We start from the raw sequence: 17,048 nt of genomic DNA, 5'->3' as shown, positions 1-17,048 counted from the left end.
TTCCACAGTTAAGACCCCAAAAGAAACCTACACAAAATAATTACACAATCATCTTTAATTGAAGATTTTTATTTATAAACAATAAATCTGGTTTGTTCTTCTTTCCTCTGCTCGGGTCCATGTTCCTGGGTGGAGGCTGGTGCCAGGTTCTGGGTTCGAACCCGGTTCTCTTGGTTGGAGGACGCAGCTCTTCTCCCCTCGACTATCCTGCTTTCTTGGCAGTAGGCCCGTGCACTTAAGCTTTAACAAAAGCAAATTGAACCCCAACCCTAATCTTAAACCTAACCCTAACCCTAACCCTAACCCTAACCCTAACCCTAACCCTAACCCTAACCCTAACCCTAACCCTAAACCCTAACCCTAACCCTAACCCTAACCCTAACCCTCAGCCCTTAACCCTCAGCCACTAACCCTCAGCCACTAACCCTCAGCCCTTAACCCTCAGCCACTAACCCTCAACCCTAACCCTCAGCCCTTAACCCTAACCCTAACCCTCAGCCCTTAAACCCTCAGCCACTAACCCTCAGCCCTAACCCTTGCAATGCCCAATGCTGCCACGGGGGGGCTGCTGAGCTGGGGTTAACCCTCAGCCCTCATCCCTTAACCCCAACCCTGGCTCTCACACAGCAATGATTTAAATTCTGCTTCTCTCATCATTCAAACTCACTTCTATCCATTTTCACTCACTTTCACTCAAAACAAATGGACTCTTGTGAGATACTAGTCAAAATGCAAGTCTGAAATAGATGGATTTTTACATGCCACAAGCTTACACATTTTTTAAACTCTTCTTTTTCGGATGATTTACTTCATCTCATGGATTTCATTGATTTCATCTGACATATTTTTTTAATTCATTTTTTCTTCAGTACATATACTTCTTTTGCTTGCTTTTCAATTCACACAGTGCCTGCTATTCACATGCAACTCCGCCTGCCTGGCCTCTGAGCTCCCTGTCTGCTGATTTTCAAACTTCCTTCTGACCAATCACAGCCACTATGCAAATGAGAGTCATTCTAATGAGAGTCATCGTGACTTTCACCCTCTATACCTAGCTGCTGAGCTGGGGTTAACCCTCAGCCCTCATCCCTTAACCCCAACCCTGGCTCTCACACAGCAGTAACTACAGTCTGCTTCTCTCATCATTCAAACTCAATTCTCTCCATTTTCACTCACTTCTCAGCATTTTCAAACTCCCTTCTGCCCATTTTCACACACCATGCACTCCGTCTGCTCACAGTCTCACACACACACACACACACACACACACACACACATTATCAGCCACTAACCCTCAGCCCTTAACCCTCAGCCCTTAACCCTCAGCCCTAACCCTTGCCATGCCCAATGATGCCACAGGGCAGGCAGATGGCCTTGTCAGATCTTGCTACAATCTGCAGATTCTAGTAGGCTCTGACAAATGGGCCTGCCACCACAGCATCACCTTTCATGTCATAAAACAAAACAAAGCAAACAAAAACAAATGGACTCTTGTGAGATATTAGGCAAAATGCAAGTCTGAAATAGATGGAGTTTTGATACCAGCAGCTTACACAATTGTTAAACTATTCTTTTTCTTCTGATTCACTTTATCTCATGGATTTGATTTACTTCCTCGCATATATATATATTTATATATATGTATTAATTTTTTTCTCAGTATATATTCTTATTTTACTTGCTTTTCACTTCACACAATGCCTAGCTGCTGAGCTGGGCTTAGCCCTCAGCCCCCTTCAGCCCTCATCCTCTAACCCCTGCAATACCCAAATGCAGCCACAGGAGGGCAGCCGGATACCATGCCATGTCAGAAGCATGACTTGCAAAAATCCAATTTCCCTACATATCTGACCTGTAGACCATTTTCACAGCCACAGCTCTCAATTTCTCTGCAGATTTGGCTTCTGCATGACACACAAACACTTCCACACTAACTTATGCGTTTTGACACATTTATCTCTGCCAAAAAAATCAAACTGACCACCTCAATGACTGGAGTCGGCCTGTCTCGCACACAGCAGTAACTACAGTCTGCTTCTCTCATCATTCAAACTCACTTCTCAGCATTTTCAAACTCCCTTCTGCCCATTTTCACACACCATGCACTCCGTCTACTCACAGTCTCACACACACACACATTATCAGCCACTAACCCTCAGCCCTAACCCTCAGCCCTTAACCCTCAGCCCTTAACCCTCAGCCCTTAACCCTCAGCCCTAACCCTTGCCATGCCCAATGATGCCACAGGGCAGGCAGATGGCCTTGTCAGATCTTGCTACAATCTGCAGATTCTAGCAGGCTCTGACAAACGGGCCTGCCGCCACAGCATCACCTTTCCATGTCATAAAACAAAACAAAGCAAACAAAAACAAATGGACTCTTGTGAGATATTAGGCAAAATGCAAGTCTGAAATAGATGGATTTTACATGCCACAAGCTTACACATTTTTTAAACTCTTCTTTTTCCTTTTTCATCTGATTTACTTCATCTCATTCATTTGATTTACTTCCTCTCATATATATATATTTTTTATTCATTTTTTTCTGCCCAGTACATATTGTTGTGCTTGTTTTCAATTCACACAGTGCCTGCTATTCACATGCAACTCCGCCTGCCTGGCCTCTGAGCTCCCTGTCTGCTGATTTTCAAACTTCCTTCTGACCAATCACAGCCACTATGCAAATGAGAGTCATTCTAATGAGAGTCATCGTGACTTTCACCCTCTATACCTAACCCTAACCCTAACCCTAACCCTAATTAGGGGAAATCCTAACCACAAAAATTTTGCCATAGAGCGATGGGACTAAGACAGAAATGCTTGTCTTAGTCTCCAGGTCTCCAGAAATGCCTCATTCCAACATGTGCGATTTTTTTGAAATTCATTTAAAAATTCCACGCTTGTGTTACGGCTTTCTCGCCTGCGCCACTGGATTCCAAATAATTATCCGCATCCCCTGATACCACTTTTAACTCCATTCGACGACATGCAATATACGACCGTCCACCAGGTGGCGCATGGAGCCAAAGGTCTTGTTTAGATGTATTTCTGGAACATGACCCGATTTGCCATTTATTTCACTTTCAACTTATTTCACTTCTCTTCTCCCTTCTTACGTTCCTGATGGCCCAAAACTATTCCCCTTACCATACCGCATTTACCCTTACCTCCCCAAACTCCTACGCCCCTCTGGGCTCTTTCTGGACCTCCTTTCTTTCACGCTATTTTGCCCGGGAGCCCTCCCCGTGCTTACTTTGCCTCCCTGATCCTCCTTTTATAAACCTACTCTCTTTCCTGACACCTGCCCACCTCTACGCCTACTCTACGCTCAAAATTTACCTTCTACATACAAATACCCTCTACCTGTCGCTCGCCTTTACCCTTACTGACTCTTCCTTTCCTTTTTTGCTTCATTTCTGCTGTGCTGTCTCTACAAAAATGCTTTTCTGTCAAACCTGGAAACATACCTCTGCTACCTGGCCCTTTTTATACTTCTCGCACCAAAAAAACACCCCATATAGCCCCATGAATTATGTGCCATTACAACAAACTTACACACATTCACACATACACATTGAAATTCAACTTTATTTCATCTTGTACAATTTACAACTAACACGGCCACAATTCCAACTTCACATTTAATAACCTATAATCTGGAAATTATAAGTACTGCTGCTACATTCCACATTTTCATTTAATAACTTACAATCTGGAAATTACAAGTACTGCTACTACATTCCACATTTTCATTTAATAACTTACAATCTGGAAATTACAAGTACTGCTACTACATTCCACATTTTCATTTAATAACTTACAATCTGGAACTTCCAAGTACTACTACTACATTCCACATTTTCATTTAATAACTTACAATCTGGAACTTCCAAGTATTACTACTACACTCCACATTTTCATTTAATAACTTACAATCTGGAAATTACAAGTACCGCTGCCAGATACATTCCACATTTTCATTTCAAAACTTACAACCTGGAACTTACAATTAATGCTTCAATGTTACATTGGCTTAGGTCATTAATGTCAAACTGGAAATTACTCAAATTCATCGATCTTACCAATATCATCCTCACTTCTATATAAACTAATGCAAATGCCATCTATTTATCAAACAATTTACAACCTTACATTTATTCCTGGAATCACACTCTCATCTCAAACTATTCTTCACCTATAAGCCCTTTTCTTGCGTGCTTCCCTTATTTCTCTTCAAATTATATTTACAGTGATGCAATTGACCTGCAACAATACACAACCTTACATTTATTCCTACAATTACCCTCCCACCTCCCACTCTTCAAGAGGTATAACCCTCATCTGGGTTCGCCTACATATCCTTCTCAATTGCATCTACAGTGATGCAACTGCCCTGCAACGATTCAACAACAAATAAGCTTTCATCTGGTGATAATCACCCACCCACCTCACACCCTTCTTGAGATATGAGCCCTTGAAGTGCTTCCAGATTACCATCTCTGGCCTGGCCAACAGATCATAATTTGGAATCTATTGGTTTCTTCATATCTCCTCATTCCTTGTATCTAAAGTGATGCAATTCTCAACATTGATTCAAACAAATAAGTTTACATCAGTCCTGGTATCACCCGCCCACCACACAACCTTCTTGAGATATGAGCCCTTGAAGTGCTTCCAAATTACCATCTCTGGCCTGGCCAACAGATCATCATTTGGAATCTATTCGTTCCCTTATAGCTCCTCATTAGTTGTTTCTACAGTGATGCAACTGCCCTGAATCCATTCAACAACAAATAAGCTTTCATCTGGTCCTGGAATCACCAGCCCACCTCACACCCTTGTTGAGATATCAGCCCTTGAAGTGCTTCCAGATTATCATCTCTGGCCCAGCAATCAGATCAATAGTTGGAATCTCTGCATTGCCTTATAGCTCCTCATTACTTGTATCTACAGTGATGCAACTGCCCAGCGTCGATTCAACAACAAATAAGCTTTCATCTGGTCCTGGAATCACCCGCCCACCTCACACCCTTGTTGAGATATGAGCCCTTGAAGTGCTTCCAGATTACCATCTCTGGCCTGGCCAACAGATCATAATTTGGAATCTATTCGTTCCCTTATAGCTCCTCATTACTTGTATCTACAGTGATGCAACTGCCCTGCGTCGATTCAACAACAAATAAGCTTTCATCTGGTCCTGGAATCACCCGCCCACCTCACACCCTTGTTGAGATATGAGCCCTTGAAGTGCTTCCAGATTACCATCTCTGGCCCAGCAATCAGATCATAATTTGTAATCTGTTCATTGCCTTATAGATCCTCCTTAATTGTATCTACAATGATGGAATTCTCAGCATTGATTCAACAACAAATAAGCTTTCATATGGTCCTGGAATAACCCGCCCACCTCCCACCCTTGTTGAGATATGATTCCTGTTCTTTGTTCCCTTAAAGCTCCTCGTTATTTGTACCTACAGTGATGCAACTGCCCTGCATCGATTCAACAACAAATAAGCTTTCATCAGTCCTGAAATCACCCGCCCACCTCACACCCTTGTTGACATATGAGCCCTTGAAGTGCTTCCAAATTACCATCTCTTGTCTGGCCAACAGATCACAATTTGGAATCTATTCGTTCCCTTATAGCTCCTCTTTTGTTTAATCTACAGTGATGCAACTGCCCTGCGTCGATTCAACAACAAATAAGCTTTCATCTGGTCCTCGAATCACCCGCACACTTCAAACCCTTGTTGAGATATGAGCCCTTGAAGTGCTTGCAAATTACCATCTCGGGCCTGGCCAACAGATCATAATATGGAATCTATTGGATCCTTCATATCTCCTCATTCCTTGTATCTACAGTGATGCAATTCTCAGCATTGATTCAACAACCAATAAGCTTTCATCAGTCCTGAAATCACCCGCCCACCTCACATCCTTGTTGACATATGAGCCCTTGAAGTGCTTCCAAATTACCATCTCTTGTCTGGCCAACAGATCACAATTTGGAATCTATTCGTTCTCTTATAGCTCCTCTTTTGTTTAATCTACAGTGATGCAACTGCCCTGCGTCGATTCAACAACAAATAAGCTTTCATCTGGTCCTGGAATCACCTGCCCACCTCACACCCTTGTTGAGATATCAGCCCTTGAAGTGCTTCCAAATTACCATCTCTGCCCTGGCCAAAAGATCATAATTTGGAATCTATTTGCTACTTCATATCTCCTCATTCCTTGTATCTACAGTGATGCAATTCTCATCATTGATTCAACAACCAATAAGCTTTCATCTGGTCCTGGAATCAACCGCCCAACTCACACCTTGTTGAGATATGAGCCCTTGAAGTGCTTCCAAATTACCATCTCTGGCACAGCAATCAGATCATAATTTGGAATCTATTGGTACCTTTATTGCTCCTCATTAGTTGAATCTACAGTGGTGCAACTTCCCTGCGTCGATTAGACAACAAATAAGCTTTCATCAGTCCTGGAATCACCGGCCCACCTCACACCCTTGTTAAGATATGAGCCCTTGATGTGCTTCCAAATTACCATCTCTGACCCAACAATCAGATCATAATTTGGAATCTGTTCATTACCTAATAGCTCCTCGTTATTTGTATCTACAGTGATGCAACTGCCCTGTGTCGATTCAACATCAAATATGCTTTCATCTGGTCCTGGAATCACCCGCCCACCTCACACCCTTGTTCAGATATGAGCCCTTGAAGTGCTTCCAAATTACTTTCTCTGCCATGGCCAAAAGATCATAATTTGGAATCAATTCGTTCCCTTATCGCTCCTCTATAGTTGTATCTACAGTGATGCAACTGCCCTGTGTCGATTCAACAACAAATAAGCTTTCATCTGGTCCTGGAATCACCCACCCACCTCACACCCTTGTTGAGATATGAGCCCTTGAAGTGCTTCCAGAATACAATCTCTGGCCTGGCCAACAGATCATAATTTGGAATCTATTCGCTCCCTTATAGATCCTCTATAGTTTTATCTACAGTGATGCAACTGCTCTGCGTCGATTCAACAACAAATAAGCTTTCATCTGGTACTGGAATCACCCACCCACCACCCTCCCTTGTTGAGAAAAGTGTGCTTTTCTTGGTTCCCTTATAGCTCCTCGTTATTTGTATCTTCAGTGATGCAACTGCCCCGCGTCGATTAGACAACAAATAAGCTTTCATCAGTCCTGGAATCACCCGCCAACCTCACACCCTTGTAGAGATTTGAGCCCTTGAAGTGCTTCCAAATTACCATCTCTGGCCTGACCAACAGATCATAATTTGGAATCTATTTGCTACTTCATATCTCCTCATTCCTTGTATCTACAGTGATGCAATTCTCAGCATTGATTCAACAACCAATAAGCTTTCATCTGGTCCTGGAATCAACCGCCCAACTCACAACCTTGTTGAGATATGAGCCCTTGAAGTGCTTCCAAATTACCATCTCTGCTCTGGCCAACAGATCATAATTTGGAATCTATTTGTTCCCTTATAGCTCCTCTATCATTTTATCTACAGTCTTGTAACTGCTCTGCATTGATTCAACAACAAATAAGCTTTCATCTGGTCCTGGATACACCCACCCACCTAACACCCTTGTTGAGATATGACCCCTTTGAAGTGCTTCCAGATTACCATCTCTGGCCTGGCCAACAGATCATAATTTGGAATATATTTGTTCCCTTATATCTCCTCATTAGTTGAATCTACAGTGATGCAACTGCCCTGTGTCGATTCAACAACAAATAAGCTTTCATCAGTGCTGGAATCACCCGCCCACCTCACGCCCTTGTTGAGATATGAGCCCTTGAAGTGCTTCCAGATTACCATCTCTGGCCCAGCAATCAGATCATAATTTGTAATCTGTTCATTGCCTTATAGCTCCTCCTTAATTGTATCTACAATGATAGAATTCTCAGCATTGATTCAACAACAAGTGAGCTTTCATATGGTTCTCGAATCACCCGCCCACCTCCCACCCTTGTTACAATAAGAGTGCTTTTCTTGGTTCCCTTATAGCTCCTCATTATTTTTTATCTACAGTGATGTGACTGCTCTGCATCGATTCAACAACAAATATGCTTTCATCTGGTCCTGGAATCATCCGCCCACCTCACACCCTTCTTGAGATAAGAGTCCTTGAAGTGCTTCCAAATTACCATCTCTGCCCTGGCCAACAGATCATAATTTGGAATCAATTTGTTCTCTTATAGCTCCTCTATAGTTGTATCTACAGTGATGCAACTGCCCTGTGTCGATTCAACAACAAATAAGCTTTCATCAGTCCTGGAATCACCCGCCCACCTCACATCCTTGTTGCGATATGAGCCCTTGAAGTGCTTCCAAATTATTATGTCTGACCTGGCCAACAGATCATAATTTGGAATCTATTTATTCCCTTATAGCTCCTCATTAGTTGTATCTACAGTAATGCAACTGCCCTGCATCGATTCAACAACAAATAAGCTTTCATCTGGTCCTGGAATCACCCGCCCACCTTACACCCTTGTTGAGGTATGAGCCCTTGAAATGCTTCCAAAATACCATATCTGGCCTGGTCAACAGATCATATTTTGGAATCTATTTGTTCCCTCATAGCTCATCATTAGTTGTATCTACAGCGATGCAACTTCCAACGCCATACCCCCCCATCTATAAAATAATGCCCATTGACTTATACATGATCAAATTTTTGAATGGTCTTCTCTATAAATCAATTAAGGCATCTAGAGTGATCTGGACATATTTGTCTGAAAGTTATTTTCAAGCTCTATGAGATAATTAATCCTGAATATACTATGCATACACAAATAAGAAAACACATTGTTAGCTATTTCTTTATTAAACAAAGCAAAAACAATATATATTTTTTTTAAACATGATTCTCATATAAGTCCCAATGAACTACCGGATTACGGGCTCAGGCACACATCCCGGACCATCCTCAGGTGGGGACTCAGCCATGTGCTCTGCTGGTCTCTCTGCAACACATTCCAGTGTGTCCTGGATAACGGGCTCAGGTGCACATCCCGGACAATCCTCAGATGGGGAATCAGCCATGGCCTTTAGAACTGTCTCTGCAAGACACTTCAGTGAGTGACTGATTACAGACTCAGGCGCACATCCCGGACAATCCTCAGGTGGGGAATCAGCCAATGCATTTAGGGCTGTCTCTGCAAGACACTTCACTGTGTGATGGATTACAGACTCAGGCACACATCCCAGATGATCTTCAGGGGGGGAATCAGCCATCTGCTATGCTGGGGTTTCTGGAACACACTCGAGTGCGTTCAGGATTTCAACTTGTGAGATGTCAATTACTCTGTGCGGCCCAGTTTTTCTGAAAATACAGAAGATCGATTCACATTGACCCAGATTCAAAATAATTATACTAGCATGTTAGCATGCTATGTAGCAAAAAGGAAAACGCATTTTAAAAAGTTAAAGTCCAGCTAAAGACTAATGAAAACCATGTCAACTTGAGCCTAAGCTTGTTGTAAGATGATGCAAATGATATAAAACTTTGCAAACAGGCTAAAACAGTCAAAAAATAGTTTTTAAAGGAGCAACTTACCTTGCAACACACTCCAGAGCGTTCAGCATTTCAACTTGTGAGATGTCAATTTCTCTGCGTAGTTTTACTGAAAATATGGAAGATCGAATCACATTGACCCAGATTCCAATTTATTACACTAGCATGTTAGCATGCTAATTAGCAAAAAGGAAAACGCATTTTTAAAAGTTGAAGTCCAGCTGAAGACTAATGAAAACCATGTCAACTTGAGCGTAAGCTTGTTATAAGATGATGCAAATGAGATAAAACTGTCCAAACGGGCTAAAACAGTCAAAAAACATTGTTTTTAATGGAGCAACTTACCTTGCTGACACAACAGTCATGGAGACCAAGACAAAATGGCATACACTGATAATCATGATACCATGTGCTATTCCACATTATAATCTACAAGTGCATCCATATTCTCTAAATCAAATTCCCGTAATTCTCTGCCATCTGTGGCCTGGCCAAAAGATCAAAATTCGCAATCTATTGATTCCTTTATATCGTACTCATTCCTTCTATCTACAGTGATGCAATTCTCAGCATTGATTCAATAACCAATACGCTTTCATCTGGTCCTGGAATCACCTGCCCACCTCACACCCTTGTTGACATATGAGTCCGGTTCTTTGTTCCCTCAAATCCCCTCCTTATTTGTATCTACAGTGATGCAACTGCCCTGCATCAATTGAACAACAAATAAACTTTCATCAGTCCTGGAATCACCCGCCCACCTCACACCCTTGTTGAGATGTGAGATAATTGTACTTACCTTAATGCAACTGCCAACATCATTATCAAAATAAGGCCTCTTGACTTGTACATAATCAGAGTTTTGAATGATCTTCTCAATAACTCATTTAATGTACCTTGAGTGATTTGAACATGTTTGTCTGAAACGTATTTTCAAGCTCTATGAGGTAATTAATTATTCCTGAATATACTATGTAGACACAAACATAAAAACACATTGTTAGTCATATTTTTATTAAACAATCAAAAATTATATTTTGTGTACAATAATAATAATGTATATATATTAATAATCCATAAATAATTGTTATATTACTATATAACATATTATAACATAATATATGTATTTATATATATATATTTTATATTCATGCTAAACTAGGATGGTCATATAAGTCCCATTGAACCTAACTAACAGATTGATATGAACTGCAATGGGAAAAAACAATTGTCCTCAACTCTCGTCAGATTGAGTTTTAGCAAATATCTTCAGCCGTCTGCTCTGCTGGGGTTTCTGGAACACACTCCAGTGTGTTCTGAACCCTAATTATGGGTTCAGGCACACATCCCAGACTATCCTCAGGCGGGGAATCAGCCATCTGCTCTGCTAGTCTCTCTGCAACACACTCCAGTGTGTGATGGATTACGGACTCAGGCGCACATCCCGGACTATCCTCAGGTGGGGATTCACCCATGGCATCTGCTAGTATCTCTGCAAGACCCTTCAGTCTGCAATGGATTACGGGCTCAGGCACACATCCTGGACTATCCTCAGGTGGGGAATCAGCCATCTTCTCTGCTAGTATCTCTGCAAGACCCTTCAGTCTGCGATGGATTATGGGCTCAGGGACACATCCCAGACTATCCTCAGGTGGAGAATCTGCCATCTGCTCTGCTAGTCTCTCTGCAACACACTCCAGTGTGTGATGGATTTCGTCTTCTACGGTCTCAATTACAATATGCGGCACAATTTTTATTTTGTCACGGTAAAAAATAATGATAGTTATGATAATGATGATGATGATGATGATGATAATGATGGGGATAAGTACAGTGGCTGCAGCAGCTGCTGCAATCCTAACCTTGACTGCTAAATTAAACTTGAGTGTTAACCGACAGGTTTCCATTCCCACAACGTTTTGAACTGTACAAATGTAAGTACCCAGGACATCTCTAGTTACTGTTAAGTACCGGTCACCTTGCACAGAATTAATAGAGGCACCATTAGGGAGCATCTTGTCACTGCTGTCTTTGGACCAACTGTACCACATGGGGGGGCTGCCTTGTGTGATCCTACATCTGAGCACCACATTGTGACCCAAGTCAACCACACCCTCCAGATTACACTCAGGTACAGTTGGTCTCTCCATTACATTCAGGTCCATGTTGGTCATGCTGATTTCAGGGAGTTTTCTAACCTTGCATTGGTAGGTGTTTTGGTCTGTAGCTCTCAGGTCAGTGATCCTTATTGAAGCATTGCCACTTTCAGGATTAGGAGATGCAAACTGAACTCTCCCCCTCAATGGATCATATCCATCATACGTGTGATTTCCAGCATTCCAGATGATGCGTGTCTCTTCTCCATGGGCATCTGAAGGCTTGATACTCCATTCAATATCCAATTCTCCCAAGTCCTCAGCAGCAGGGATGAAGTAACACTTGAGGGTCACACTGTCTCCCACTGCCGCATATGTAGGTGACACTGACCTTGAAATTATCATCAGTCCATAACATGGCTGTGCAGTGAAAGGCAAATTTGAGGCAATACAGACCATCCAGAAACTCCATAGGCTGAGCCTGGAGATGGGCATCTGCATGTAAGACAAGGTTCAAAAGAAAAATTTCAAAAATACATTAAAACTTTCACTTGATTAGCTTTAAATGTGGATTGTCAAAATATGTTCTTAAATGAAAATATGGAAGATCAAATCACATTGACACAGATTTCAATTTATTACACTAGCATGTTAGCATGTCCAGCTAAAGACTAATGACAACCATGCCAACTTGAGCCTAAGCTTGTTGTAAGACGATGCAAATGAGATAAAACTGTCTAAACGGGCTAATACAGTCAAAAAATTGTTTTTAATTATCGAATCACGTTGATCCAGATTCCAATTTATTACACTAGCATGTTAGCATGCTATGTAGCAAAAAGTAAAACGCATTTTAAAAAGTTGAAGTCCAGCTAAACACTAATGAAAACCATGTCAACTTGAGCCTAAGCTTGTTGTAAGATGATGCAAATGACATAAAACTGTCCAAACAGTCTAAAATTGTCAAAAAATATAGTTTTTAATGGACCAATTTACCTTGCTGGCACAACAGTCATGGACACCAAGACAATATGGCATACTCTGTTAATCACTATAGCATATGCTCTTCCACATTATAATCTATAAGTGCATCCATATTCCCTACATCAAATTATTTACATATTAAGTTCTCTAATTTTAGTGTCACTGTACCTTTATAGCAAAGGTCCAGCCAAAGACTAATGAAAACCATGTCAACTTGAGCCTAAGCTTGTTGTAAGATGATGCAAATGAGATAAAACTTTCCAAACGGGCTAAAACAGTCAAAAAATATTGTTTTTAAAGATTGAATCACGTTGAACCAGATTCCAGTTTATTACACTAGCATGTTAGCATGCTATGTAGCAAAAAGGAAAACGCATTTTAAAAAGTTGAAGTCCAGCTAAACACTAATGAAAACCATGTCAACTTGAACCTAAGCTGGTTGTAAGATGATGCAAATGAGATAAAACTGTCCAAACAGGCTAAAACAGTCAAAAAATATAGTTTTTCACGGAGCAACTTACCTTGCAACACACTCCAGTGCGTTCAGTGTTTCAACTTGTGAGATGTCAACTACTCTGCCTAGTTTTTTCTGAAAATATGGAAGATCGAATCACATTGACCCAGATTCCAATTTATTACACTAGCATGTTAGCATGCTAATTAGCAAAAAGGAAAACGCATTTTTAAAAGTTGAAGTCCAGCTGAAGACTAATGAAAACCATGTCAACTTGAGCCTAAGCTTGTTCTAAGATAATGCAAATGAGATACAACTGTCCAAATGGGCTAAAACAGTCAAAAAATATTGTTTTTAATGGACCAACTTACCTTGCTGACACAACAGTCATGGACACCAAGACAATATGGCATACACTGTTAATCACTATACCATATGCATTTCCACATTATAATCTACAAGTGCATCCATATCCTCTACATCAAATTCCCATAATTCTCTACCATCTCTGGCCTGGCCAACAGATCATAATTTGGAATCTATTCTTTCCCTTGTAGTTCCTCATTTGTTTGTATCTACAGTGATGCAACTGCCTTGCGTCGATTCAACAACAAATAAGCTTTCATCTGGTCCTTGAATCACCCGCCCATCTCCCACCCTTGTTGAGATATGAGCCCTTGAAGTGCTTCCAAATTATGATCTCTGGCCTGGCCAACAGATCATAATTTGGAATGTATTTGTTCCCTTATAGATCCTCATTAGTTGTATCTACATTGATGCAACTGCCAATGTCATACCACCTCATTATCAAAATAATTCCCATTGACTTGTACATGATCAGAGTTTTGAATGATCTTCTCAATAACTCATTTAATTTTTGTTAAGTGATCTGTACATGTTTGTCTGAAAAGTATTTTCAAGCTCTATGAGGTAATTAATTGATCCTGAATATACTATGTAGACACAAACATAAAAACACATTGTTAGTCATTCCTTTATTAAACAATCAAATATAATATTTTGTACATATTAATAATAATGTCTATATAATATATTAATAATCAATTAATAATTATTTGTTATTTTACTATATAAGATATAATATATGCATTTATATATATATATATATATATATATATATATATATATATATATTCATGCTAAACATGCTAAATATTCATGCTAAACATGATGGTCATATAAGTCCCAATAAACCTTATTAACAGATTGATATGAACTGCAATGGGCAAAAACAATTGTCCTGACCTCCCGTCAGATGGAGTTTTGGCACAAACTGCTACGTCTAAAAATAGCCATAGCAGTTCCCTGAAATATCTTCAGGTGTGGAATCAGCCATCTGCTCTGCTGGGGTTTCTGGAACACACTCCGGGGTTTCTGGAACACACTCCAGTGTGTTCTGAACCCTAATTATGGGCTCAGGCGCACATCCCGGACTATCCTCAGGTCGGGAATCAGCCATCTGCTGTGCTAGTCTCTCTGCAACACACTCCAGTGTGTGATGGATTTCGGACTCAGGCACACATCCCGGACTATCCTCAGGTGGGGATTCAGCCATGGCATCTGCTAGTATCTCAGCAAGACCCTCCAGTGTGTGATGGATGACGGTCTCAGGGACACATCCCGGACTATCCTCAGGTGGGGAATCAGCCGTCTCCCCTGCTGGGGTTTCTGGAACACTCTCCAGTGTGTGATGGATTTCATCTTCTATGGTCTCAATTACAATATGCGGCACAATTTTTATTTTGTCACGGTAGAAAATAATGATAGTTATGATGATGATGATGATGATGATGATGATAATGATGGGGATAAGTACAGTGGCTGCAGCAGCTGCTGCAATCCTAACCTTGACTGCTAAATTAAACTTGAGTGTTAACCGACAGGTTTCCATTCCCACAAGGTTCTGAACTGTACAAATGTAGGTACCCAGAACATCTCTAGTTACTGTTAAATACAGGTCACCTTGCACAGAATTAATAGAGGCACCATTAGGGAGCATCTTGTCGCTGCTGTCTTTGGACCAACTGTACCACATGGGGGGGCTGCCTTGTGTGATCCTACATCTGAGCACCACATTGTGACCCAAGTCAACCACACCCTCCAGATTACACTCAGGTACAGTTGGTCTCTCCATTACATTAAGGTCCATGTTGGTCATGCTGATTTCAGGAAGTTTTCTCACCTTGCATTGGTAGGTGTTTTGATCTGTAGCTCTCAGGTCAGTGATCCTTATTGAAGCATTGCCACTTTCAGGATTAGGAGATGCAAACTGAACTCTCCCCCTCAATGGATCATATCCATCATACATGTGATTTCCAGCATTCCAGATGATGCGTGTCTCTTCTCCATGGGCATCTGAAGGCTTGATACTCCATTCAATATCCAATTCTCCCAAGTCCTCAGCAGCAGGGATGAAGTAACACTTGAGGGTCACACTGTCTCCCACTGCCGCATATGTAGGTGACACTGACCTTGAAATTATCATCAGTCCATAACATGGCTGTGCAGTGAAAGGCAAATTTGAGGCAATACAGACCATCCAGAATAGGCGGAGCCTGGAGATGGGCATCTGCATGTAAGACAAGGTTCAAAAGAAAAGTTTCAAAAATACATTAAAATGTTCATTTGATTAGCTTTAAATGAGGATTGTCTAAATATGTTCTTAAATGAAAATATGGAAGATCAAATCACATTGACACTAATTACAATTTATTACATTAGGAAGTTAGCATGTCCAGCTAAAGACTAATGAAAACCATGCCAACTTGAGCCTAAGCTTGTTGTAAGATGATGCAAATGTGATAAACCTGCTCAGATGGGCTAAAAAAGTTCAAAAAATGTTTTTAAAGATCGTTCAGGGTTTCAATTACTCTGTGCGGCCCAGTTTTTCTGAAAATATGAAAGACTGAATCACATTGACCCAGATTCCAATTTATTACACTAGCATGTTAATATGCTAAGTAATGAAAATGAAAACACATTTTAAAAAGTTAAAGTCCAGTTAAAGACTAATAAAAACCATATCAACATTAGCCTAAGCTTGTTGTAAGATAATGCAAATGAAATAAAACTGTCTAGATGGATTAAAAACAGTCAAAGAATAGTTTTTAAAGATCGAATCACGTTGATCCAGATTCCAATTTATTACACTAGCATGTTAGCATGCTAATTAGCAAAAAGGAAAACGCATTTTACAAAGTTAAAGTCCAGCTAAAGACTAATGAAAACCATGTCAACTTGAGCCTAAGCTGGTTGTAAGATGATGCAAATGAAATAAAACTGTCCAAACGGGCTAAAACAGTCAAAAAATATTGTTTTTAAAGAACCAACTTACCTTGCTGGCAACAATCATGGAGACCAAGACAAAATAGCATTCACTGTTAATCACTATAGCATATGCTCTTCCACATTATAATCTACAAGTGCATCCATATTCCCTACATCAAATTATTAACATATTAATTTTTCTCATTTTAGAGTCATTGTACCTTTATAGCAAAATAAGCTTGGCATCTATTGGTTCCTTCATATCTCCTCATTACTTGTATCTACATTGATACAATGCTCTGCATTGATTCAACAACCCACAAGCTTTCATCTGGTCCTGGAATCACCTGCCCACCTCACACCCTTGCTGAGATTTGAGTCATTTTCTTGGTTCCCTTATAGCTCCTCATTATTTGTATCTACAGTGATGCAACTGCCCTGCATCGTTTCAACAACAAATGAGCTTTCATCAGTCATGGAATCACCCGCAACCTCACACCCTTGTTGAGATATGAGCCCTTGAAGTGCTTCCTGGCCTGGTCAACAGATCATAATTTGGAATCTATTCACTCCCTTATAGCTCCTCATTCCTTGTATCTACAGTGATGCAATGCTCTACATTGATTCAACAACAAATAAGCTTTCATCTGGTCCTGAAATCACCCGCCCACCTCC

At 40.7% G+C, this 17,048-nt stretch overlaps 2 protein-coding genes across 2 annotated transcripts; both read right to left on the bottom strand.

The window, feature by feature from the left end:
• Positions 1-10,807: 10,807 nt before the first annotated feature.
• Positions 10,808-12,052, bottom strand: LOC113133728 (coxsackievirus and adenovirus receptor homolog). The gene has a single exon (XM_026312575.1). It carries the CDS (start codon positions 12,050-12,052, stop codon positions 10,808-10,810), a length of 1,245 nt encoding a protein of 414 aa, XP_026168360.1.
• A 2,336-nt stretch (positions 12,053-14,388) lies between these two features.
• On the bottom strand, positions 14,389-15,591 carry LOC113133727 (coxsackievirus and adenovirus receptor homolog). Its single transcript, XM_026312574.1, has one exon. The coding sequence runs from the start codon at positions 15,589-15,591 to the stop codon at positions 14,389-14,391; it is 1,203 nt and encodes a 400-aa protein (XP_026168359.1).
• Positions 15,592-17,048: the final 1,457 nt, after the last annotated feature.

Source organism: Mastacembelus armatus, unplaced genomic scaffold, assembly GCF_900324485.2.
Source record: "Mastacembelus armatus unplaced genomic scaffold, fMasArm1.2, whole genome shotgun sequence".
Lineage (NCBI taxonomy): Eukaryota > Metazoa > Chordata > Actinopteri > Synbranchiformes > Mastacembelidae > Mastacembelus > Mastacembelus armatus.
Note: the sequence above shows the minus strand (reverse complement) of the source record. Positions and strands in the feature narration are given on the sequence as shown.

Coding starts and splice junctions, on each gene's coding strand:
- LOC113133728 (XM_026312575.1), bottom strand. CDS start 12,052: ATGATAATTTCAAGGTCAGTGTCACCTACATATGCGGCAGTGGGAGAC.
- LOC113133727 (XM_026312574.1), bottom strand. CDS start 15,591: ATGATAATTTCAAGGTCAGTGTCACCTACATATGCGGCAGTGGGAGAC.